At 41.7% G+C, this 26592-nt stretch overlaps 1 protein-coding gene and 1 pseudogene across 1 annotated transcript; one reads left to right on the top strand and one right to left on the bottom strand.

Moving 5' to 3' along the window:
- The first annotated feature begins 783 nt into the window (after positions 1-783).
- LOC139444601 (isatin hydrolase-like) lies at positions 784-3135 on the top strand. Its single transcript, XM_071225506.1, has 2 exons — positions 784-950; positions 2457-3135. The coding sequence occupies exons 1-2, from the start codon at positions 784-786 to the stop codon at positions 3118-3120; spliced, it is 831 nt and encodes a 276-aa protein (XP_071081607.1). The 3' UTR covers positions 3121-3135.
- Positions 3136-5483: 2348 nt separating this feature from the next.
- On the bottom strand, positions 5484-22795 carry LOC139445938 (platelet endothelial aggregation receptor 1-like; annotated as a pseudogene).
- Between the last annotated feature and the right edge of the window lie 3797 nt (positions 22796-26592).

The raw sequence follows: 26592 nt of genomic DNA, 5'->3' as shown, positions 1-26592 counted from the left end.
ATATTTTACTTGTCTCCTCATTTCAGAAACAAAATGTACGCCTCTCATTTATACTGTTTATAACGCGTCTGTAGAAGGCTTCGAAAACGTAGAGAGACATACACTAACTATTTATGTATTCGAAAACAGTCCCATGTCACAAGGGAAGAAAAGGTCACTACCGTCATACAATTGAGCTGCAGGAAGTGTAGCAAAACATCCAAGGCTACCGTGAATGCACAATCCTACTCCCATCACAATTGCGTGGATCGATGCTCATGATGTCAATCACTGGATTGTCTGGTCCAGACTCGATTATTTACAGACCGCCGTCATATTGCTGGAATATTGTTGAGTGCGGGGTTAAACAACAAACAAGCAAGCAAACAAGCAAGCAAACAAGCAAACAAACAAACGAACAAACAAACAACCCCGCAGCTAAAATCACATCCGGATTTATCAAAATACCCATGCCTCCTTTCTTGAAATCTTTTCAGCGACCATTCCGCGTATCCAATCTGATAATACCCCCCTCCGTCCCACTATCCCCGACATGACCCTTAACCCCAAGCTCGATTAATACGCAGCCGAAAACCTATCTAACGATGCACATGTCCGTTTAATTGATGATACAAGGCAAACCAGATCTTCGCGAATTGCCATTGAAGACTTAATAGATAAACTGAATTACTGGATACACTTCTACACTCACAGTTCTGTGTTTACATGTTCATACTGATTTATAAAAGACTGTTTATTTAAATGAATGTTCTTCTGTTGTTGCAGTCACGTGTTGGTGTAGACATGAACGTCTTCTGTATACTTGTAAGCACGTGCATGTGCCTGGGTCTGGCTGAAGAGGAGATCATTGACCTCACTCACACGTTCGGGAAAAGGACGATCTACTGGCCGGGAAATCCCCCGTTTAACTTTTCCAACGTCTTCCGACTACAAGGGAGTCCTGGCTATGTGTAAGTTGTGTGTTAGTGAGTGAGTTCAACGCCGCCTTCAATAGAAGGTCAGTCATATCACGGCGTATCAGTTCAAAAAGAGTTGCTGCCTCATGGGAATGTACAATGGACAATGGATTGCTGAAAAGGGTTTTGTCGCTTGTATTGAAGAGTGAGTGAGTGAGTGAGTTGGGTTTAACGCCGCTTTTAACAGTATCCCAGTTATATAACGGCGTGTCAGCCTAATGTGGGAGGAAAGACCGAAGTGATGCAGGTCTCAGACGTTTACCACTTTGGTGAAACTCACAAGCACGGGTATGGTGCTGACAAACCTTGAAACATAATCGGGGCGAACCTGTCTCTGTCAGTACTGTACCTACATTTTATGAATCCTTTGGGTTATTTTGCAATATTTTTTAACTGTGAAGTTTACACGATATACGGTTTTTCCATTGGACGAGAGGTCTGCCACATGGCCGCGAAATTGACGTTCATAAGTATATGAACGACACAATTTAACTTTCATACGTTCTGTATGAGACCGTATTCCTGAAATGATGTAAAAACTGACGGACCACTTCCACATTCCTGGGGGAACCTCTGGGAATTCTCCAGCACGCATACATACAGAAGCGTTGTTTCTCATCATTTAAACCCCTTAATCTTGAACTCAGAGTTTTAGTATACATTGAGAAACGTCAGAAAGGTTGACTGCATGATTGTTGATCCTCGCTACGACCCATCCTAGAGAACAAAACGAAGAAATGCACATCCAAAGTATCGTGGTATCGACTCGATCCGTGTCTATATCGACAGTGACAGTCTACAGCAATCTATAACATTTACCTTGGTATGCATTTGACATATCTTTATAATCACCTTCCAATGATCGGCCAATTGATCAATGATGACTAACACATGTAACCGCCACAGGTTCACTAACAACTTGGGAAATCTCTTCCGTCACGTTTATCTTGTCGGCCATTTTGACGTCTTATACTTGATCAGAGACCATATATGGTCTCTGACTTGATGTACAGGTATTACAACGCACTATCATTCTGACTGAATACCGAGGTCTTTCTTAACACACCTTTCTGATCAAATGATATCATTTGTTGTAAACAAACCACAACAGATGTTGCTGTGGAGCATACCTTCTCTCAAATCACCTCTTTTTAACGCCGCAGTCAGCAATATTCCAGCTATATGACGGAGGTCTGTAAATAATCGAGTCTGGACCACACAATCCAGTGATTTGCATCATGAGCATCGATGCACGCAATTGGGATACGATGACATGCATCAAGCAAGTCATCGATCTTCACGGGTCATGTGCCATAGTGAAATGATCTTGTTATCAACCTCTGGTTTGCCTAGCCAATTCTCGACTATCTGTAAGCCGCCGTGATATTGCTGACAGCGGCGTAAAACAATATCATTAGTTTTAAAAATACTTAAAGGAAGCAACATTCCGTGAAACAAAACAAATTGCTGTGGCTTTAATTATGTTTTTGTGTTATGCAGAGCGGAAGCCAATGCGTTCCAGACAGCCGAGCACAGCGGGACTCACATGGATGCCCCCAGACACTTTTGTCCCAAGGGGAAGCGTGTGGAGGAAGTTGTCATGGATCGGTTGTCAGGACCTGGGGTCGTCATCGATGTCAGAAAAGAATCCGAATCCAACCCTGATTTCCAGATCAGCGAGCAGACTTTCACAGACTGGGAGGCGATACATGGCTCCATTCCAGACGGAGCGATCGTACTTTTCAACTTTGGCTGGGACAAGTTTTGGCCTGAAAGAAAGCGTGTCTTCAACTCCGATGATTTCATGAATCCATCAAGTTTCCACTTTCCAGGGTTGAGTCCCGATGGAACAAAATGGTTGACGAGCAATCGCCGAGTGCACGCGGTGGGGGGCGATACTCCATCCATCGACCCTGGTCAGTCAACTTTATACGAGGCACACGTGATGTTGTTGTGCGATAATGAGATTATAATTCTGGAGAATGTGGCTAATCTAAACAGTATGCCAGCGACTGGCACTAAGGTATACATTGGCGCCCTGAAGCTTGAACATGGGAGTGGAACACCTGCAAGGCTGTTCGCTGTTCCCATGTCTAGTGCCGCCCCGTCTAGGTGTACTATGTGGCTGTTCACATTGAGTATCTTGTTAATAGCATTGCTTTAATCAACCGGTGTTCCGGTGTACTATGTGGCTGTTCACGTTGAGTATCTTGTTAATAGCATTGCTTTAATCAACCGGTGTTCCGGTGTACTATGTGGCTGTTCACATTGAGTATCTTGTTAATAGCATTGCTTTAATCAACCGGTGTTCTATGTAGATGTTCACGTTAATAGCACTGCTTTAATCAACCGCCATACATTGACTAAACACCGTTCGCTCTTCCATGGAAGCTAGATGTAGTAAGGTGTCCATGGCCATTCGCATGGTGTATATTGCTTGAATGAACTCCATACTCAAAGCTGTTACTTTGTCTAACATCTGCATCTGATTCATGTAAACAAAATAGCTTAGTGATGGTCTTGGGTTTCTCAGGACTATAGTACAGTACAAAAGCATCAACGCTGCTCAATAAAACTAGCACTGCCCACATGTATATAAATAAACCCTACAAAAATGCACAAGACTTTGTTCTGAACTTTCCAAGGAACCTTTGATCGCCGTGGCACATAAACACAGCAGCTATTTTGAAAAGAAACTGCTTGCTGCCATTACTCAACCTTTGTTCAAGGTGAGGTGAAATGGGGTTTAACGTCGGGTCCAAGATTATTGCACTTATATAGCGACGTGCATGTACGTGTATAAGTGTGTGTGGCTGCTTGTACTAGTCCGGACTGATGCCGATGTATAGTGCTAGCACACTGAGATACCATGCCGCAGTTTAACATGAGTACCCCACTCAGACACAGTATACTGACTCCGAGCCGACCAGTCCTTGTTTTAGCCCCTTAATGCCGAGCGCCAGACAGGGTACCAACAAGTACCATCTTTCAACGTCTTTGGTATGACGCGGCCGGGGATCGACCCGCGGACCTTCCGGTCTACCATTAGACCACGGAGGCGGTCCAACCTTTGTTCAAAATGAATGGTTGAGTATACATGTAGTTAGAAGTGGGGAAAAAACACATAATTTCCGTTTGTTCTTTATGGAAATTTGACCTTGCTTTGATATATGCGGATTCTCCACACATGCATTTTAATCTGGAAACACTGGAACGCAATATGGCAGACAGTATGTCCAATATGGCAGACACAACGGCCATATTGAGATATATTGATAACCGTTATTCGGTCATTTTTTTATATATAAAACTAAAGTAATTGGTCAATGTGTAGTTGAGTATGTCTTGTCCCAGAAAGCTGCCCCACAAGTTCTCCTAGACGGCTACACGTATTCTAAGAACAGGACGAGGAATGAAAATGTGTACTGGAGGTGTGTGAACAGATCTTGCAGTGGCAAGTGCACCACAGTGAGAGACTACGGTCGCGGCACGTCAGAACACAACCATCCACCTAGTGATGACCGAGCAGTGAGATTTGTCAACGACATAAGGAAGAGGGCCAGGGAAGAGACAGCACCCATGCGCCTTCTCGAAGTCCGAGATGCCCGGCTTGAAGCCATGAACCAGTGCCCTGACGTGCGCCAATCTGATGCCATGAACGACTACATCGTTACGACATGGGTGGATGACGATGCCCGGTTCCCACCTCGACTGTGGAATCACCATACGACACAAGGGCCCCGTACAAACAACAACCTAGAAGGTTTCCACTCCAGAATCGGCAAGTCCCTCCAGCACAAGCATCCAAACATCTTCAGATTTATCGAACTGATCGAGAAGGTAGAAATTTCGGAGAGAGCGAAACTAGCGCAGATGCAATTTGGAGCAGCACCGCCACCCAGGAAGGTTGTCTACAGAGAGAACGAACACCGCCTTGTCCGACTCAAGGAACAGCTTCATCGCCGTGAAAAGACACCTCTTCAGTACCTGGATGCAGTTGGTCCATTGATGAGTGAGTGAGTGAGTATGGTTTTACGCCGCTTTTAGCAATATCACGGCGGGGGACACCACAAATGAGCTTCACACATTGTACCCATGTCGGGAATCGAACCCGGGTCTTCGGCGTGACGAGCGAACGCTTTAACCACTAGGCTACCCGACCGCCCCCCATTGATGATAAACAAGTGAAAATGACTGATAATTATAAATGACAATGAAATAACATTTGAATAAAAAATTGCGAAATCTACCCAGCTTTCTTTCTTGTTACATGGGTGATACCATTTTACTTAATCAAGGGTACAGGGTACAAATTACTGATGCAACCAGCCATAACGAGTGTTGTTTTAGCGGGTCTGCGTTTGGGCAGGTCTACGTTTTGGGAAGATACCATCTCGTTATCCGTTCATGAAATACCAAACAAAATACACAAATATGGACACATTATAGGTCAGACGTAGTGTATTACAAATCGGTATATGCTATTTACTAATATATAAAAAAAGGATATAATACATCATGAAATGATAAAATTTATCAACATCTTCACTGTGAATGTAATCAGGCTTCTTGGATATACCTGCACTCCTTACGACTAGATCATGTTCTTGTGACACGCACTACTTACTCAAAGGCAACACTCACTGTGATCACGTCCTTAATTATGATAATTATGATGTTGTAGAACACAAAACAGGTTTTCTTTGAAATGTATTTGCTTTGAAGACATAAAATACACTATTGTTTGGTCGAAAGACGGCATTTCAAATAAAAATATTTGTATACATTTTAAAAAATAACAATAATAAAACTGTAAATTGAAATTCTAACGATATGGTAATATTTCATTTATTTCACAGGTTGTCAGCTTTATTTCGGAATGAGTGAGTGAGTACGGTTTTACGCCGCTTTTAGCAATATTCCAGCAATATAACGGCGGGGGACACCAGAAATGGGTTTCACACATTGTCCCATGTCGGGAATCGAGCCCGCCTCTTCGGCGTGATGAGCGAACGCTCTAAGCCGGACTAGGCTACCCGACCGCCCCGCTTGATGTCGGAGGAAATCTCGACGTGATGCAGGTCTCAGACGATTATCACAATAGTGAAACCCACAAGCATAGGTATGGTGCTGGCAAACCAGTTATCATGATCAGGGCGGATCCGGGAATCGAACGCACGATCGCTGCATCACCTACATAACTCCCCTATGCACTGGTATCATCCCTATTTGATAGTGATTTATGACACATATGCTTATGATACAATCGACATCGTACAATGGACGTTTAGTGGAGATTTCTTAAGATGATGGAAATGTTTGTGTCGTTTTCATATAGACGGCGTCACCCACACCACTGAAACAGCTGTACATAGTCCACACAATCGTCATCATTACATTTGAGGAGTGGTGTCTGAAATATTGAGGTATCCAGCGTTAGTGAAAGCGCTCGATGTCGATTCATCGTGGCTAGCTGGGATGTCGAGCTGAACAGGCTTGGAGTCGCAGCGGTTGTTGTAGTTGGCTCGATATTTGCTCTCATGGCGAGTCACGGCACGCCTAAACAGAAATACATGTACCCATCTTCATTTGTGGCTACTAAAAGATTCACACGCTTACTGAATGAATGTGATTTTACGCCGTCTTTAACATTACTCCAGCAAAATCAAGACGGGGGCAGCAAGAATGGGCTTTACATATTGTACCCATCTGGCGAATGGAACCCGGATCTATGACGTCATAAAGGGACGCTTTAACTTTTGATCTACACCACAGTAGTACCTTATATTTGTAATTGATGTGGTCACGCGGTGCTGACAAAATTGTTCAGTCAAAATTTCAAAAATGAATATCATAACAATGCATAAAAAAACAAACAAGCATAATTTAATCCGAAGAATGAGTGAGTGAGTTGGGTTTAATGCCGCTTTTAACAGTATTCCAGTTATATCACGGCGTCAGCTTGATGCGGAAGGAGAGCCCGAAGTGATGAAGGTCTTAGACGTTTACCACTTCGGTGAAACCCAAGAGCATGGGTATGGTGACATACCTAGAGACATAATCTCATGATGTCAATCACTGGATCGTCTGGTCCAGACTCGATTATTTACAGACCGCCGTCATATAGCTGGTATATTGCTGAGTGCGGCGTAAAACAACAAACAAACAAGCAAACAAGATCGCTTTGTGGAACGGGGCCATTGCTGACTGCAGTGTTGACAACATTGCCTCACTCACCTGCTGCATGTACAATTATACACATAACGTTGTCTGTCTGTCTGTCTGTCTGTGTTCTAGGGTGCCCTGGCCTGACGTACGGACACCCCCCCCCCCCCCCCCCCCCCCCACACACACACACACACGTTATCCTAGGATGAACCAGATGATATACTTACTTTGTATAAATAGACTGTACAGGGATAAAACAGGTCGAACAAAACTAGTTGGTCGCAAACATAACCTATATACAGCGTGAACCTTTAGCCTGAAAACTGTGGCTTTATAACGCGCACGCCTCTTTTCTTTTGCCAATACAGTCTTACCTCCTCAAGGCGAAACAGGTGATACGAACACATTTACACCTAGATGGTGCAGGTGTGAGATACGTACCTCCACAACAGTGTGAAAATAACTCCCATCAACAAGGCGATGCATATTCCGAGGATTATTGCAGCAATTGTGTCTGTGAATTAAAGTTAGCATCAAGTGAAAAAGCGTAAAATTCTAAATTCTTATTTGTGTGCCACCGGAAATGGAAATCTCCCATCCTCCCGTATCGTTTACACTCTAGATCTACAGCTTTTATACAAATTGGTGTTTTATGTCTGTTGTTTTTTGTCGTTTCACGCCGCACTCAGCATTTTCCAGCTGTTGTGTATGACGGCGGATTTTTATTCATCGAGTCTGGACCAGACAATCAAGTGATTCTAAGCCAGGCTACCCCCGTCCAGCCCATCACTGAAGTGTGATCAAAGTTTTGGAGCTTATTACAGCCACTAACACAATCATAACACACATTTTTACGTATCAAATTAATAATGTAATTATATAAGATCTAATTATGATATAAAACTTCAGAATAATGACCAATTATCTCAATTATCCACCGAAACAGATTTCATTGGACGTCAAAGGAAAGATAGTGGTGAATTATAACATTGCTTTTGCCAATAATGATAATCTTTTGTTTTCAAACTAATTTAGTGAGAAATATATCGGACCGAAACCCGTTTCATGAATACACATAAATGCCAAATCAGTCAAACGTATTGATACATATACACATCAAACATCGTGTAAATAGGCAACGGACGTTTAAAACACATGTATTTGAATAAATACGTTGTTATACAAGTCTCTGCGATCGTGCGTGTCACTGAATCCACTCGTGAAGATCCGGGTTAGAATAGGTCTCCAGAAACCTATGCTTGCTGTAAATGGCAACTATGCTTGTCGTAAGAGGCCTAGGCGATCAACGGGATCGACGTCAGTTTCGCTGACGTAGATGATTCATGTCATCGTATCCCAATTGCATGGATCGATGCTAATGATATCAATCACTGGATTGTCTGGTCCAGATTCGATTATTTACAGACCGCCCTCATATACCTAATTCCGGCGTTAAACAACAAACAAACAAGTGTTCACTGAATCGTTAGTGCCACGTACCGACTCGGAGTGACCCCGTAACATACTGGTCATCCACCTCAGCAGGAGTATTTTCTGTCGAAATCCTTATTTGGTTGGGTACATCGGCTGAAAAACAAATTAAACTGAGATGGTCAGTTCTGACCATGAAATGCTCATCATAATCATCCAGCCGTCGCCTGGAAACCAGAGTGGCATCACCCCCACTACTACAGCATTGAGATAGTGGCTGTGGAAGTGTTATCATTCGTCACCACTCGCCCTTTTCCGTAACCTGCAAGAAGACGCTATTCGGCTTGTCCCGGAATAACACGAGTTGGTCACGAATGAATGAAAGTACGAAAGAACTATAATTTGAACAATATTTTAGTTTGGAAATCAGAAACTTATTTTTAAATATAGTTTTATTCTTACATGCTTAGTATTATCAAAATAAGCATCTGGTGACAAGGAGATAGAACATTTTTTCAAAAACGAATAATCTTAATCTAACTTCCAGAAAATACTATACACAAGTTTTAGTGATAGTTGTGGACATGCGATGAAAAAGTTTCATATAAAACACTGTTTTGGCCACGGAGTTTCAAGACATAACGATACACGCGTATTAAACATGAACTACACAGTAAAACATCATAATTCAATTCAGAACAATATTCATTAACACATTCATTGGAACACTGGCAATTTGGAAGTATCTAAACCAAACTCATTTTTGCCCATGAAGCTGCAATGTGAAATATTCCCTCGTGTAGCTCCCTACAAAATCTAGGCATATTTTCAATGAGTTCGTCATTAGTCCACGAGTACATCGAAAGAAAGAAACGTCAAGATGCAAATAAGGATTTCAATTGGCAGATTTGTTAGTTCAAACGTTAGTCTCAAATGGAAAAAGTACAGTGTCAACAATGATTTATCTCCACTCTTATTCATGATATAATTGGTTTAATAGGATGGGTAGATTGAAATTCAGACTGTTCTAACGCCTTTTGACATTGAAATGGAACAACCCACTATATAATGAGTAACGTGTTCACTTACTTTAATTGAAAATAAATGGAAATACTGATACTATCATCTTACTGTACAACTTTTATACTTTATAATACTTATTTCAGCGGGAAACAGCCCATTTCAAAAGTCTGCTATGTCCGACATTCAGTACCAACTTATTCTATCATGTCACCCGACTTAAAAACATTTGTCATTAGCCAGTTACAACTTGAAATATCTTAAAAACTGCTTTCTATCCATGTTTCAGGGCCATAAATGTGTCAGACCCACGAAACCTATAACTTGAATTTTACCAAAATTGGACTGACAACGGTTTGTTATCAGGCGATGCAGTGTCTTTCACGTTTGTTCTTTTCCAGAAATAACTGGTTTCATGGCATATCCATACACAACATCTTATCTCCCAATAATTACATTCCCACCAAACAGGCGAAGACGCACGTGTATTACGTAAGACACAATGGCGTCTCGCAAAACACACTCACCATTATGCAAGTATTTGGGTCCCAAACCCGTACATCACACGACATTTCTTACTTCACGCTACCATCTCAGCCACTCGGATAAATCATTATTAGATTCCTTAAACGGTTCAATCCCATCCTAAAATTTTGAAATTTAAAAAAATATAAGGAATTGATTAAACGTCGAGATTCACGTTATGACAAGAATAATTCGTGCTGCACGTGCGGAATTGAAATGACCCGTGTAGCTCGTGCAAACCAGTGTGAAACCGCTCGCACTGGTGCGTTCATTTAGAATGCTGTGTTTCAGTACAAACCCGTTGAGACATTTAAAAAGTAAATAAATAAAACATCAGACATCAGTTCTTTTTATGTATATATTTCCAATATAATAAAAACTCCTATGTTTTTGCCAATAATGATCTTCTTTCGTTTCCTAATTGATGAAGCGAGTAAATAGATGGGGCAGAAACACGGTTACTTTATAAGCAAACAAACATATCAACAAAACCTATAAATAAATGTTAAATCATTTGATTTTCTGCTTTGCTGCCTTACGAGTTTTATCAAAAATGTTTAAGGACACTTAATTTTATATTAAAACATGTTATAATACATGTATTTGAAATAAATTCTTCGAGCTTTCGCGTTCACGTTGTGACAAGGGACGTAACTCCTGTTATGGCACATGGGGGAGCCACTGCCTGGTTAATTTTGAGTTCCTATATAAGTTGGTATAAACATTTAAAATTGAACGGTAACGTCATAACCTCCCCCCGAACGTCTGCATCTCCGTGTGTATAGACGGGGGTTGGGGGTGGGGTGGGGTGGGGGGTTTATACTTACGTCTGATACAGTCATGACCCAGCCAGCCGTCTTCGCAGCCGTCTGCACATGCGCCAGTTGCGGGGTGACACTTGGATCCTTTGGCACAGTGTCCGCACCTGTACTGGCAGTCCTGTCCGTACGTCAGGCCAGGGCACCCTAGGACACAGACAGACAACGTTTTGGTGTTGTGGGTATTTTACCCATGCATTTTAAAATCATTGGCTATCAGTTATTCTATCTGGGTATTCAAATTTCTGTTACCCACTAGTTTTTACACATGTGGGTATATAAGTTAAATATTTAGAAACACTATTCATCTAGTCCCTGCAAATGGGTGTCGTGTAGGTTCGAGAGCTTTATAGGACTCAAAATTATCACGATACTTCCACAAGAAAGTGTGATGGCAAATGATCATGATGTAACTGTCATCGTGGAGTTTGGCAAGGTTGACGGAAAGCCCGTTTATAATTTCAAAATATGTTGCTGATTTGCTAATCGAATACGCAGGGTTACTTCACAATATTTTGATGATACGCACAAGTTCTATTTTTGTATCGTAACTGTAATGTTCGTTGCGTATTTGACACGCTTGGATTTTATTTTACTGCGTATTTCTGCCTTTCTGATGCGTATTTTACGCAGATACGCAGCTTATCTGGAGCTCTGTGTTCGCTTCTGGAACTTTATGAAACAAGGCCCAGGGCCCACGCAGCTAGTTAGTAATGGAGTCTGTGCCACGCAAACCAGGGAACACGAACAACGATCGGGAATACGATCGGGTTGTGACAAGTGAGGTGAGTGAGTGAGTTTGATTTTACGCCGCTTTTAGCAATATTCCAGCAATATCACGGCTGGGGACACTAGAAATGGGCTTCACACATTGTACCCATGTCGGGAATCGAACTCGGGTCTTCGGCGTGACGAGCGAACGCTTTACCCATTAGGCTACCCGACCGCCCCTGGTTGTGACAAGTGAGGTGATTAGACTCAATTAAACATATATGTAATGAAAACGGACTGATGTCATTTGAAGAACTGAAACTAAAATATAAGACAAAAGGTACAATATTACACTATAGATATGTAATCTTCAATATACCAGAATCATGGAAAACAACAATCAAGAAAACAAGAAAATTAAATAAATTTTCAGAATTTGTATATAAACAGTTGCTTAAGTGATCTGATGAAGCCTGTAAAAGGCGCTAGAATCTTTTATGATAAATTAATATCAAATGATAATAATCTTAAAGTTTGTGATTAATGGCAATCAATTTTTCACTGTGATTTTAATTGGAAAACGATATATATTTACTGTTTACAAATATAAACTGAAGGATGTAAAACTTTTAGATTTTCAATACAGAACTATTAACAATGAATCTTGTGGACCACAGTGTTTGTTGCTTTTGAAATGCTGTCAATGAGGACGTCTTTTTGGGGAGAGTAATGAAACTAAACAGTTTTGGAATGATGTCGAACATGGGCTTAACAATTATCTTTCACAAAAAAATAAATTGACAAAATATCTTATTTAGTTTGGTTCCAACTACTCTAATACTTTAATCAATCATATAGTTTTTTTGGGAAAAAGGCATGTTTATGTAAGTGGAATTAAAGGACCCAAACCGAATTTAGATATACTTTTAAAACTATTTTAAAACATATATTCAATCGAGAAATTTATTGCTATAAAAAAGGATGACAAAAATAACTTTAACAAAAAATGGTCACCTTTGTTTTCAGCATATGATTCATAGCTCTCTGTTGATACATGATATGTTTGAGTCTGATTGTTTGTTGCAACCGTTTGGGTTGAAATAGGACAATGTTTGTTTCCAGTCCCTTAATTTTTTAAAGAGTGCATTTTGCCATTCTATGCAATCTGAAATGTCTTTGACGGAATACTGTTTTAATCTACAACTATAAAAAAGTTTTAAAAAAGTGAGGTGATTAGGGTAGTGAGTATTCACTGAGGAATCGCACCAGCAGTGTCTTAGGCCTGACGAGGCGAAGCTTTAACCACTAGGCTACCACACCAACCCTACATAAAATTAACTACCTGTAGTTGTAACCACAGGTGGGATACATTCGTATTACATATTATATTCCACCCGTAAGAAAGGCTACTTACTCAAATTGCATCTCGATCCCAGCCACCCGACATTACACCCGGAAGGGCAGTCACCAGTCACGTGGTCGCATTGGCCTGCGGCAAGACATTGGCCACACTTGGAGTCACAGTTGGGACCATACGTTAGCGACTTGCATTCTGCAGAAAACAGTAAATACCGAACATATACTGTTATTATATGTACAGTCAGTAATTTGAAAGATTACTTTTAGGGTCCCAACAGGTTAAAGGACAAATTCACACGGAAATGAACCTATTTTTCTTGTACTTTTTCCACATTCAAAGTGTTAACCTAGAAGACAAAAATATAAAAATAATACAATTAATTAACATATTTTTCGCATTAAAACTATTTATATTTTTCACATTTACCAAGTGTTCTATTTCCATAACAAAAACACCATGGCTTATGCCCCTTGCAATCTGACGTCATTGGTGCCAATTGATAAACATTATGACGTCATCATGCTTTGTTAGAGCCGCTTCACGTTGTGTAGGTACAGGTGTGTGATTCTTGCGTCTCAGATGCTATCCAGCATAGTGTTATGCTGAGTCACCACTGCGCCGGAGTGTGTCGTAGTACATGTTGTTTTACAGCAAACTGGTACTTGATATCTTTTGCGTTGAGAATAGACAGGGACACAGTTGAATTGGCACCAATTACGTCATAATCTTAGGGGGATAACTCAGGCCTGTTTAGCTCGAAAAACGAAGGCCTCATAACGGCATATCATTTTTTACACTATTGTGAGCTTCCTACTTTGACTGTGAAAAAAATGAGTGTATATTTTCAAACACAGATACTAACTAATCCTAAAATTGCGTTTTCTTTAGAAAAAGAAAGTGATTTTTGCGTGTACACTTCCCCTTTAATAGACATTTCATACTTGATGCGTTTACGGTTGCAACTTTGAAATACTGACCTGTGTTGCACATGGGACCAGACCAGCCCAGGTCACATCCCGATGGGCACTGTCCGGTTTCTGGGTCACAATCCTCCACACCCGTGCAGTGGCCGCACCTCGTGCAGTTCTCCCCGTAAGTGTTTGGAGGACATTCTGCAGGAGAGATTGTTCAAGGTGTAGATGAGGGTAGTGTCATTATGTGTCATTAATTTTAGTGGCGGTAGGAACGGTTGCAAATATATTCATAGTATTTATCAGTGACAGCAAATGATTGAACTGCTGGTAGAAAAATCAAGTGCTGTAGTGGCCAGATTTAAATAGCAGTAAACAGCGGTTTGAACTTTCCAGAATATTAATTGTTATTGTCTAAGGGCGTCGTGGGCCAACAGAAGGCCTATGTGCCCCCAGCACATTGACTTAACTTTATAAGAATCACAAAGTATCATATTGCAAACAACCAACACGAAATCGTTCAGATAACATAAAGGAGACGTCAGTATAAGTAATATTCATTTGGAAACACGTATACATTGCACATGGGAATTAATGATTAGAGAAAGAAGAGAAAAGATAGAGGAATAACCTTTGCTTCATGACATGGATGGAAACATAAAACAGACACTGAAGCATGAAATACTCGTTCAATGAAAAAGCAGTAGACCAACATGATAGAATGTTTAAATGATTTAAATTCATAGAACTAAATCTGTTTAAGCCAGTTGAGAGCGTATCTAAATTACGTCAGATTTTCCAAATGACAAAATCTATAACTGCCCGTGACACGGAGCTATACATGATCTTGGGGCCCAAAACTGTAACTACAAATGTATCAGTAAACTACAAGCACAGTTTTTCCCTAATTTATATCCCTAGAGCATTTAGTTGGCTGGTGTTAATACATTTTCAGGCGTCAAATAGCAATTGCCACACTTAGAAGCAGAATGTTTTTGTACTAGAATAAGAGTTATCTGCCCTTGTTGTACACATGCACTTGGTTGTTTCTAGAAGGCTGGCTGTTTATGATATCGACAAGAGGGAGATTCGAGGCCTTTTTCGACCTGAGTTGTTTCTAATCTACTTGCCTGAGCGGTTTGGATACCTATTTGGAAGACCCGTGAAGACTCCGGGGTAGAATAGGTCTTCAGCAACCCACGCTTGCCGTAAAAGGCGATTATGCTTGTCGTAAAAGGCGACTCACGGGATCGGGTGGTCAAGCTCGGTGGCTTGGTTGATGCATGTCAACGATCCCAATTGCGTGGATCGATGCTCATGAGGTCTCTCATTTACACTGATTATAACGCGCCTGTAGGAGGCTCCGAAAACGTTATGTCTCTCTCGTACACTAACTATTTATGTATTCGAAAACAGTCCCATGTCACAAGGGAAGAAAAGGTCACTACAGTCATACAATTGAGCTGCAGGAAGTGTATCAAAACACCCAAGGCTACCGTGAATGCAAAATCCTACTCCCATCTCAATTGCGTGGATCGATGCTCATGATGTCAATCATGTCAATTGTCTGGTCCAGACTCGATTATTTTACAGACCGCCGTCATATAGCTGGAATATAGCTGAGTGCGGCGTTAAACAACAAACAAACAAACAAACAAACCTATTTGGTGACACTATTCTGGGTTCAAGAACTGAGACAGTGATAATGTTCTGGACGTGCCTGCGTGCACTTTCCGTACATTAATTCTAGGACCTTTTACTTTTTTTTGCATTCATTTGCCTTTTAAGTTTAAACCTAAAACTGTGTGTTAAACCACACATAACAATTTATTGATCTTGTGGAGCCTTTTACTGATTTGTTTTGTTGTATAACGTCGCACTCAGCACTAATCCAACTATATGACGGCGGTCTGGACCAGACAATTCAGTAAATCATGAACATGAAATCATGAACATCGATCTACGCATTTGGGATACGATGACATGCATCAATCAAGTCAGTGAGTCTGACCATCCGATCAAAACAAGCATGGGTTGCTGAAAGACCCGGATCTTTACGGGTCCACTGATGGGAGAGATTGTTCAGGGTGTAAATAAGGGTAGTTGTTATACGTCTGGAGATAGACACATGTACTGTGCTAGTGTGCTAGAGATAGTTTAGTTGATGGTGTTTATTATACAATGTATGTCAAACACATACGGCGTTTATTAGTCGACAAGCAAGTGCAATGATGTCGATGAGTGTGTCAGGAAGGCTTAATTTTTAAATATTTTTACTGGACTTTCGTTCCCACTTACCTATATCACACCTCACTCCTGTCCACCTTTCCTCGCACCTGTTTGGACAGTGTCCAGTCCCGACGTTGCAGGTGTCCCCTTTCCGGCACTGACCACAGGGTGTACAGTACGGGCCGTAGGTTCCTTGAACGCACTCTGAAACAACATGCTGTATCTTGGTCATCAAAGGTAGAAGTGCAATACAGACATTCACTCATCCGTGAAGCTCAACGCACCTGGCACATATACCATAGATAAGCTGCCACTACGTAGTAGAGATTAAAGAACGCAAACAAATACCGCTGGTTTCGAATAACCGACACTTTGGTATTTTACGAGCGCTTCTAGTTTATGCTGATTTCGCACTCGATTAGAAAGGCGGAGAGCAACAGTCCATAACCATAGTTACACAATGTATAAATAACCAGTTCCTAGAGATCTTACTACGAAGATTGGCTCTAACATTAACAACACATCGTGAAATTACTGTCAGAGCAAAATGGCATTTCTTACTCAGTAGCAGTGGAATGGTGTAACTGTATTCTCTGCCCGACATCTCCCTCACCTCTGTCACACCTGTCGCCGACCCAGCCAGACTGGCATATACTCTGGGGGCAGCGTCCCGTGTCCACGTCACACCTTTCACGACATCGTCCACAGGGAGAACACTCCGCTCCGTATGTGTTATTACCGCACTCTGGGAAGAAGTTAAATATCATTCAGATGGCCTATTGATTGAAGACTTCGCTCGCCACGCCGATGACACGGTTCGACTCCCCACTACAATGTGTGCAGCTCCCGACGTGATATTGCTGGAATATAGCTTAAAGCGGCGTAAAAAGTAACTCAAACATATGTTTTGCTACATTTGTGTTTCGGCTTTTTCGTGTGTACCTTTACTGTGATATTTACTAAGGCGAGCATGAACGTATGATTGGCTGCATGTGCTTGTAAAAGAACCTATCTCACCCTTGACACAGAGTGGACCGGCCCAGCCAGTTTGGCATCCGTGCGGGCATTCTCCAATGTCCGGGTCACACGATAGCCCGAATCTGCAGTGACCACACACCGAGGTGCAGTTGTCGCCATACGTGCCTCCACCGCAGGCTGCAAAACAAAAGTAGGGTTGAAATTGTATCCACATAAATGTCCCGAGCAAGCTTACCTTTGTAATCCCGACTATCTTCACTGTCTCCAGAAATGATTTCCACCACGAACCGACTGTCTTCACTGTTTCCACGAATGATTTCCACCACGAACCGACTGTCTTCACTGTTTCCACAAATGATTTCCAACACAAACCGACTGTCTTCACTGTTTCCACAAATGATTTCCAACACAAACTGACTGTCCACGCTGTTTCCACAAATGATTTCCACCGCAAACCGACTGACCGTAACTGTTCCCACAAATGATTTCCACCACGAACCGACTGTCTTCACTGTTTCCACAAATGATTTCCACCACAAACCGACTGTCTTCACTGTTTCCATAAATGATTTCCACCACGAACCGACTGTCTTCACTGTTTCCACAAATGATTTCCAACACAAACCGACTGTCCACGCTGTTTCCACAAATGATTTCCAACACAAACTGACTGTCCACGCTGTTTCCACAAATGATTTCCACCGCAAACCGACTGACCGTAACTGTTCCCACAAATGATTTCCACCACGAACCGACTGTCTTCACTGTTTCCACGAATGATTTCCAACACAAACCGACTGTCTTCACTGTTTCCACAAATGATTTCCACCACAAACCGACTGTCTTCACTGTTTCCATAAATGATTTCCACCACAAACCGACTGTCTTCACTGTTTCCACAAATGATTTCCACCACGAACCGACTGTCTTCACTGTTTCCACAAATGATTTCCACCACAAACCGACTGTCCACGCTGTTTCCACAAATGATTTCCAACACAAACTGACTTTCCACGCTGTTTCCACAAATGATTTCCACCACAAACCGACTGACCGTAACTGTTCCCACAAATGATTTCCACCACAAACCGACTGTTCACAGCTGTTCCCACAAATGATTTCCACCACAAACCGACTGTTCACAGCTGTTTCCACAAATGATTTCCACCGCAAACCGACTGTCCATGCTGTTCCCACAAATGATTTCCTCCCATATCCCGACTGTCCACGCTGTTCCCCCAAATGATTTCCTCCCATATCCCGACTGTCCACGCTGTTCCCACAAATGATTTCCTCCCACATCCCGACTTTCCACAATGTTCCCTCATATGATGTCCTTTCTAACCCCGACACTCTCCAATGTTCACAAATATGATGCCATTCTAACCCCAACTATCCACAATGTACCCATATATGGTGCCCTTTATAACTCCTGGGGGCACGGGTGGCCCAGTCGTCTAAGGTGCCCCCAGAAACCTATGATTGTGCGTTCGAATCCCGGTTCGCCCCGATTATGTTTCTAGGTTTGTCAGCACCATACCCGTGCTCGTTGGTTTCACCGAAGTGGTAAACGTCTGAGACCTGCCTCACTTCGGGCTTTCCTCCGACATTAAGCCGACACGCCGTGATATACCTGGACTACTGTTAAAAGCGGCGTTAAACCAAACTCACTCACTCACTCACTTTCTAACTCCTCATTAGGGTATATATGATCAGGTCGGATCGAAACCGACTCCACCGGAAACACTCGTAACATGGTAACATAGGTTCCACATTTCCGGATTCCCATTATCCTCATAGATCCAGGGGATGATATCTCCATTCTTTTGTGAAAGATACACCTGGACCAATTCGCAACCATGACTTCGTTAATTTCGGTTGGAGTGACATGACGCTGACCGCATAGCGACTGAAACTACACCACTGAGCGGGTTAAATTCTGTGCTGGATAGTGTGAGTTAGTGAGAGATACGGGAGTTTGAGTTTGTTTGTTTGTTTGTTGTTTAACGCCGCACTCAGCAATATTCCCGCTATATGACGTCGGTCTGTAAATAATCGAGTCTGGACCAGCCAACCCATTGATTGACATCATGAGCATCGATCCACGCAATTGGAGAGAGGGTGTGTGGTGATTCACTTGAAACGAAGCTATAGTGGAAAGTGAGTCCACTCAAGAAGTGGTTGTACTTACGAAGGTGGAGTGACGCCACAGTTAAGATCTACTCAAGAACTGGTTGTACTTACGAGGGTGGAGTGACGCCACAGTTAAGATGTACTCAAGAAGAAGTTGTACTTACGAAGGGGGAGTGACGCCACAGTTAAGATCTACTCAAGAAGAAGTTGTACTTACGAAGGGGGAGTGACGCCACAGTTAAGATGTACTCAAGAAGTGGTTGTACTTACGAGGGTGGAAGTTACGCCACAGTTAAGATCTACTCCAGAAGTGGTTGTACTTACGAAGGTGGAGTGACGCCACAGTTAAGATCTACTCAAGAAGTGGTTGTACTTACGAAGGTGGAGTGACGCCACAGTTAAGATCTACTCAAGAAGTGGTTGTACTTACGAAGGGGGAGTGACACCACAGTTAAGATCTACTCAAGAAGAGGTTGTACTTACGAAGGTGGAATTGACGCCACAGTTAAGATCTACTCAAGAGAATTAGTTGTACTTACGAAGGTGGAGTGACGCCACAGTTAAGATGTACTCAAGAAGTGGTTGTACTTACGAAGGTGAAGTGACGCCACAGTTAAGATCTACTCAAGAAGAGTTTTTTCTTACGAAGGTGAAAGTGACACCACGGTTAAGATCTACTCAAAAAGTAGTTGTTCTTACGAAGGTGGAAGTGACGCCACAGTTAAGATCTACTCAAGAAGTAGTTGTACTTACGAAGGTGGGAGTGACGCCACAGCTAAGATCTACTCAAGAAGTGGTTGTACTTACGAAGATGGAATTGACGCCACAGTTAAGATCTACTCAAGAGAATTAGTTGTACTTACGAAGATGGAACTTGAACTCGGCAGTAAAGTTGTAGGATGTGACCTGGAAAAAGTTGATCGGATACTTTTTCTTTCCCTTAAACTGCAGCAGGGGTTTTGTTCTCTGGTCCCCCTTCATCCCAATGCTGACTGACCCCTGTCCATCCCAGGCCACCCAGAACGTGTTGTACTGTGTGCAGTTCAACACCGTCTTCAGCTTGTAGTTGTGGAACGTATTGCAGGAATAACAACCCTCGATGACGCCAGAGATTCGGTGCGACTCGGTGACACCGAGCGATATGAAGTAATAGTTCCCTTTCCTGGGCGCCACCTTGATTCTCTCCGTCAACAGGACGTACACGTTGCCACAAGACTTCACTTGGAAGGTCAAGGATGTGTGGCCGCCGACGGGGACGCCGTAATCGTTGCCGAGTACAAACTTTGCCCTTCCGTCCGTCGTGGTGGTAACCAGGCGAGCTGAAACTCAGAAGTTCAATGCAGTCAAGGAGAAACTTCATATTTTCACTTCTACCTTTGTTTCTACCCCTAATCCACGACTACAATCACGCTTTACGGCTCCCCTCTTCTTTCTCGCGACCTTAAAAGTGGTTTAAAAGAAAGCAAAAAGAGTAGGTTAAAGTTAAAGCTGATATTGAGTGAGTGAGTGAATGAGTGAGTTAACATTTAACGTCGCATCGGCATTATCCCAGCCATACAGCGACGAGACCAAGTTTATATATGCACAGGGGCGGTCGGGTAGCCTAGTGGTTAAAGCGTTCGCTCGTCACGCCGAGGACCCGGGTTCGAATCCGGACATGGGTACAATGTGTGAAGCCCATTTCTGGTGTCCCCCGCCGTGATATTGCTGGAATATTGCTAAAAGCGGCGTAAAACCAAACTCACTCACTATATATGCACAAGTGAGTCATTTATGTCAGTTATATTTAAAAACACATTACATCAAACACATGTGGGCATAACGATATCAATCATACAGATTAAAACACGGGCTATAGGCCACCAATAATCAAAGCTTATATTAGGCATTCAGTCTGATATAACATGCCTTCGGGTTTTCCTCCCACATCAAGCTTATACGGCGTGGTATAATTGAAATACCGTTCAGACGACGTAACGCCAAGTTCGTGCTTACTTGCTTGCTGATATCTAATGCCCATGTGTCCAGTATAAATGGCACAAACGACCGCTTTGCACCTACTCTATACTTAGTTTCCTCGGAGTCAATGTAAAGTACATTTCAGTGTAATTCAAACACCGGAACACACCTAGTCTGTCATACAGACCATGAAAGAAATATATACAATACAGCCCACGCCAATCTATAATGTTTGGCAAGTCTAGATTACTGCATTATCTGAAAATGAAGAAAGTCTCTGGGCTCCTTTTCATTATATTTTATAACTATAACTTAACAACGTTTTTTCTGTAAAATATGTTTCATTTCAGAGACTTCATGTTAGTGTAGAACTTACTCTTAGATGACATTTGCATGAGATAGTCATGTTTCGGTGCATTGCACGAAGATAATATTTAATATCATTGATCACTCTCTGAACTATGCACTCTGCAACCACCATTCGGCACTATTTTGGATTATTATATTTTTTTACTACTTAAATAGTTTTAACAAGAATAATATTACATCTATGGGAAACAAAGAGCTTGTCTAAATCTGGTATATTCCGTATGACGTTTATAGTAAAACAAATAATATTTAATAAATACAGAGACTTGACTTTTGTTTTAAAAAAGAAAAAATGTCTTCACGTGTATTACGTAACACATAATTAAATGTACAATTCACAAGTACAAGTGCACAATATAATTATACAATATACACATGCGTATAATGCACACATGTGACTTATATATTGATATCAATCACTGTATGGTCTGGTCCACACTCGATTATATACACACCGCCATCATATAGCTGCATTATGGCGGCGTTAATTTTAACAACAAACAAACAGACAAGTAAATAAATTCACATAATTATTAAGATATGACCAAATACAGGAACACAACCTACCGTTACGATCAACACAGTCGTCAAGCTTATATCCTGTCTTGTATCTGACATTTTGAGTGAGCGAGTGTGGTTTTACGCCGCTTTTAGCAATATTCCAGCAATATCACGGCGGGGGACACCAGAATGGGCTTCACACATTGTACCCATGTAATCGAACCCGGGTCTTCGGCGTGACGAGCGAACGCTTTAACCACTAGGCGACCCGACCGCCCCTCTGAATGTCGGAGGAAAGCTCGACGTGATGCAGGTCTCACAATGGTGAAACCCACGAGCAAAGGTATGGTGCTGGCAAACCAGTTATCATGATCAGGCCGATTCCGGGAATCGAACGCACGATCACTGCATCATCACCTACATAACTCAACTCTGCACTTCGAACTGGACATTTTGATCTGTCCCTAATTATAAAGGTTCTGTAGCTCACTCTGAGGTTAGTACCCAACAGTTCACGTCGTGGTTAGTACCCGACAGTTGACGTCGTGGTTAGTACCCGACAGTTGCTAACTCACCTGCATGTAAGTGCAGCAAAAGAATGTCAATGACGACGACATACGTGGCCACCGACGACACACACACCGACGACATGTTCCCGTGGCGTTTTCCTGCTTTACAACAGTGTAGCTGTTATTTGAAACTAGTTTTCAATAATGCATGGACCATCGACTGTTTCTAATGCCAGCAGGTCAAATGAAGGCTTGACTTCCACGTGATAGCATCGTCTTACCACGTGAGTGAAACACTGCACGTATACTGGAGTGTTTCGACTGGTCCTGAGTATTTGTGTCGCCTGTCTGGACACGGGTATAGCAGGCTGTGTTCAGAGTCCGTGCTGGAAGGTGATGACCAGTACTGTATGTACTTCACCATGCCTCGCTGTTCTACTCGAATCGCAAGTACTGGTCTATGGTTCGGGACTCGCTATTGTTTCCTTGTGATGCTAACTAATGGCTTATGTCAAGTAGTGTTTCCGATCACGTCGTTTGACAGATTTGACCGTGTTAGGTAGTAAATACCTGAATGCCGTTTTGGCTTTTGTGGGTTTTTTAGTTCTCATGAACTCCTGTGTTGAATTGGCGCTCTATAGGACTATATAATCGGTAGAGGAAATATTTTCGTGGTAAATCAAATGTATTCTTTGGGGTGTAGAAGACCACCCACACTCTTTCTAAAAATATTTGCTTATTTTGGAATTATATTATTTTTGATGTTGTATACACAAGTTCCACGTCCAAAGAGTATCGGAGGTCAGGTACGATGACTTGAAATTGGCTGATTGCTTATCCTGGCAGCCTCATGGCGAGGGTCGCTGCTTTTTTCAATCACTGGTTTGCTTGGTCCTGTCTAGATTAGGACTTACCATAGTGATATAGATAGAATATAACTGACTGCGGCAATAAACAACATTCACTCACCTACTCAACAAGTAATTGGGAAAATGTAATCTTAACTGCATTCACAATTTGATATGTACAGCAAATAGGAAGTTGATGTAGCTTTCTTGTTTATCACTTAATTAATAAGAAATCCCAGCATTATGCTTCTTGGGTGTCTTATCGTGGTTTGTTGTATGTACTGTTGGAGGACGATCAGTCTGTTAGGCAAGTTCATATCAGTAGTGAGAAATATTTGCTGGGCCAAATAATCCAGTGATCGATATTGTGAACAAATCCATTGGTATGCGATGACGTACACTCAACCAAGTCACAAAGACAACTCGATCCATTACGTTGCCAAACAGCGAAATATTGAAATTAATTAATTTATATGTATTCCGTCATTCACCTGTTCATGATGACTTGTGACCATAACAGCAGAACATGTTGAATATATACTTCGTTGTTTTCTACAGGTTGTGATATGTGTATCTATTTATACATCCATTACTCAGCCACAAGCAATACACGTAACACCTGCCGCACGCGAGAACAACACAACTTCCGATTAGATCACTTCTGACACATGTCAGGTGTATCATGTGTTTTCATGACACATACCCGACATATACAGTCCCTTGACACATGTCAAACACAACAAACTCACGCGCACAGAAGCACGCAGGCACGTATATTGTCATCACGCATAGTTTGACGGTACAGGTTTACTGGTACATACCTGTATGACCCTTTCTTGTACAAATGACATATACAAACGTGACAAATGGAGTTTGGTGTAAGTGCAATCCCGCAAAATGCCGACATGTAAATGTTGTAAAAGCCACATTGCTATAGTGCTTTACATCACAGGGTCTGCCCAGAAGGGCTCACCGACCTTCCGCCTGTAACCTTGCACTCCAGGCCCTGTAGACTTGCACAAGCAGTGTTCGAAATAGACGTCGCCCCGGAGTCCCGAGGCCGACAGATTTGCTCCCGGGCTGATGGTTTTAAATTTCAGCAGGCCCTTACGGCCTACAGTTTAGTTTAAGCTGTATACATGGTAAATGAAGCACAACATTGAGATTGCTTGGTGAAACAGGGTCTAGATTTAAAATACGCCGCTCGTTAGTTCTTTTAACGCCGTAGTCCAGTGTACCGGCCACACCGGAGCCATGCCCAAATAATATCATGAATAATATTTTCATGAACCTACCTGTCATATGGCTCATTTATTAAATCTGTCACTTTTAAAAAAGCCCGAAAATATTTAAATATTATGAACTATTTCCCGCAATGTTACCGAAAAAATATAACCTGGGTAAACGGGTCCACATCGAACACGTCAAAGAGCAATATTAAGACGTTTCAAGCAAATCGTAAATAAAGTAATGAATAAATAAAATAAAGTAATAAATAAAAAAACAAAAACATATTTATAAAGATTTTCAAACTTACATCTAAGTTACTAAGTTAATATTTCCATCTTTTCGTGCGATCGTGTAATGTAAGTCAAATGCATAGGCTCGATTTTTTAGGCTCGGACACCAAAATGCCAAATCTTAAAATTTATGCATGAGAAATCTTTGTCACAGGTCGTAGCTTAGCACGGTATGTCCACGAAGTTCCACGTGTTAAACATAGATCGCGATTTACTGCTTAAAACGTTTACAATAACACGATCTTACCAAGGTTTTCTTTCTAAATATATCATACACGAGGACGATATCTACAGTTGCAATTTGATAGGCTGCCTTAGGTCATGTGCCTGACCAATCACGAATCTTATGTTAGATTACGACAAATGCGTCATTAGAAACCAATTTCTATCTAATATACTCCTGGTGAGATTACTGTAATGCTATCGATATTAGCACGTGTTAGTTATACAAAGCTTCGAAAACGGAGTTATTTACTCATGTCCCTGAGTGGAACGCCACTGTAATCGGGAAATATGTGATGATAGATGATACTTAAAATTCTTTTTATCATCATTTCAGCGTTACTTTAACCATACAAATTTAAAAAAATAAAATTGCCGAAAATCGCCTCTAATTATCTCTTCCTAAGTTGCCTAAGTTGGACGTTATGACGTGTTAGCTTATTTTTAAAATTTAAAACGAACTTAATGAAGTCATAAATGCATTATTCAAATTATGTGATAAACATAACGTTCATAGTTATAAACAGTACGATTAGACCTCTCAAATGAAATATGGCAAAGATGCTTTACAAGCTGATAATTTCCTGGATAAATCTAGGCTTCATCTATCATCTCTAGGAACTCGGTGTGATAGCAGTAAAAGCTTCTGGTTGACTGGTTGTGTTTTGTAATATATATGGCCAGAGTATGTCTCCCTGCTTCAGCTAAAATCTTTGGATCTAAAGTTTTTCCCCTGGGCCTTCATTTTTTTTAAATGTGCTGGCCTTAATGCACTCAGTTTACACTTCTGAGTGTCGGACAATGTGCACAAATCTCTCAGGCAATTATTAGTTTTAATCATATGTTCTAGATTATGTAAATAATAAGAACAAGTTGTCCCCATAAGAGGCTGGGGTCCTTACTGTCCACAAATCTAGACTTGCCTTTTAGGACGATAGCATTACTACACATCCATGGACTTTTCTTTAGCACATCCTTGGGCAAGGCTTAGGCCCGTGCAGCACCGCCCGCCCTGCTCGTAGAACATGCCCAGCTGGTAGCTCTGAAAATATAAGTGAGTCAGCCATTCCTCCCCGCAACGTAATTCTAAACATATCAATGCATATGTAAGAAAGTGTGAGATTAATTGAATAGATGAGCAGCTAGAGATAAAACCAGGATAAAAACGAAATAAAGTCTCGAGCTAACACTGGCATTAAACAGATTCAGGTACGACTGAAATAAACTTAATCTGTTTTGGAATGTGTGGCCTCTGTCAACATCAAGCTCCACAAAGCACCTATCTCGTAGTACAGCGAGTGTACACGCGAGATAAGGCTGCAAGGAGCTGCCGGTATGGTATGACACTTCTGATACAGTACTGGGCACCCCGATATATTATTGCATGTGTTACCATGGTTACAGAAAGACCATCTGGATAATGA

This window comes from Haliotis cracherodii, unplaced genomic scaffold (assembly GCF_022045235.1).
Source record: "Haliotis cracherodii isolate W230 unplaced genomic scaffold, xgHalCrac1.p SCAF_6, whole genome shotgun sequence".
NCBI lineage: Eukaryota > Metazoa > Mollusca > Gastropoda > Lepetellida > Haliotidae > Haliotis > Haliotis cracherodii.
Note: the sequence above shows the minus strand (reverse complement) of the source record. Positions and strands in the feature narration are given on the sequence as shown.

Coding starts and splice junctions, on each gene's coding strand:
- LOC139444601 (XM_071225506.1), top strand. CDS start 784: ATGAACGTCTTCTGTATACTTGTAAGCACGTGCATGTGCCTGGGTCTG. Junction 951..2,456: donor CAAGGGAGTCCTGGCTATGT/GTAAGTTGTGTG, acceptor TGTGTTATGCAG/AGCGGAAGCCAATGCGTTCC.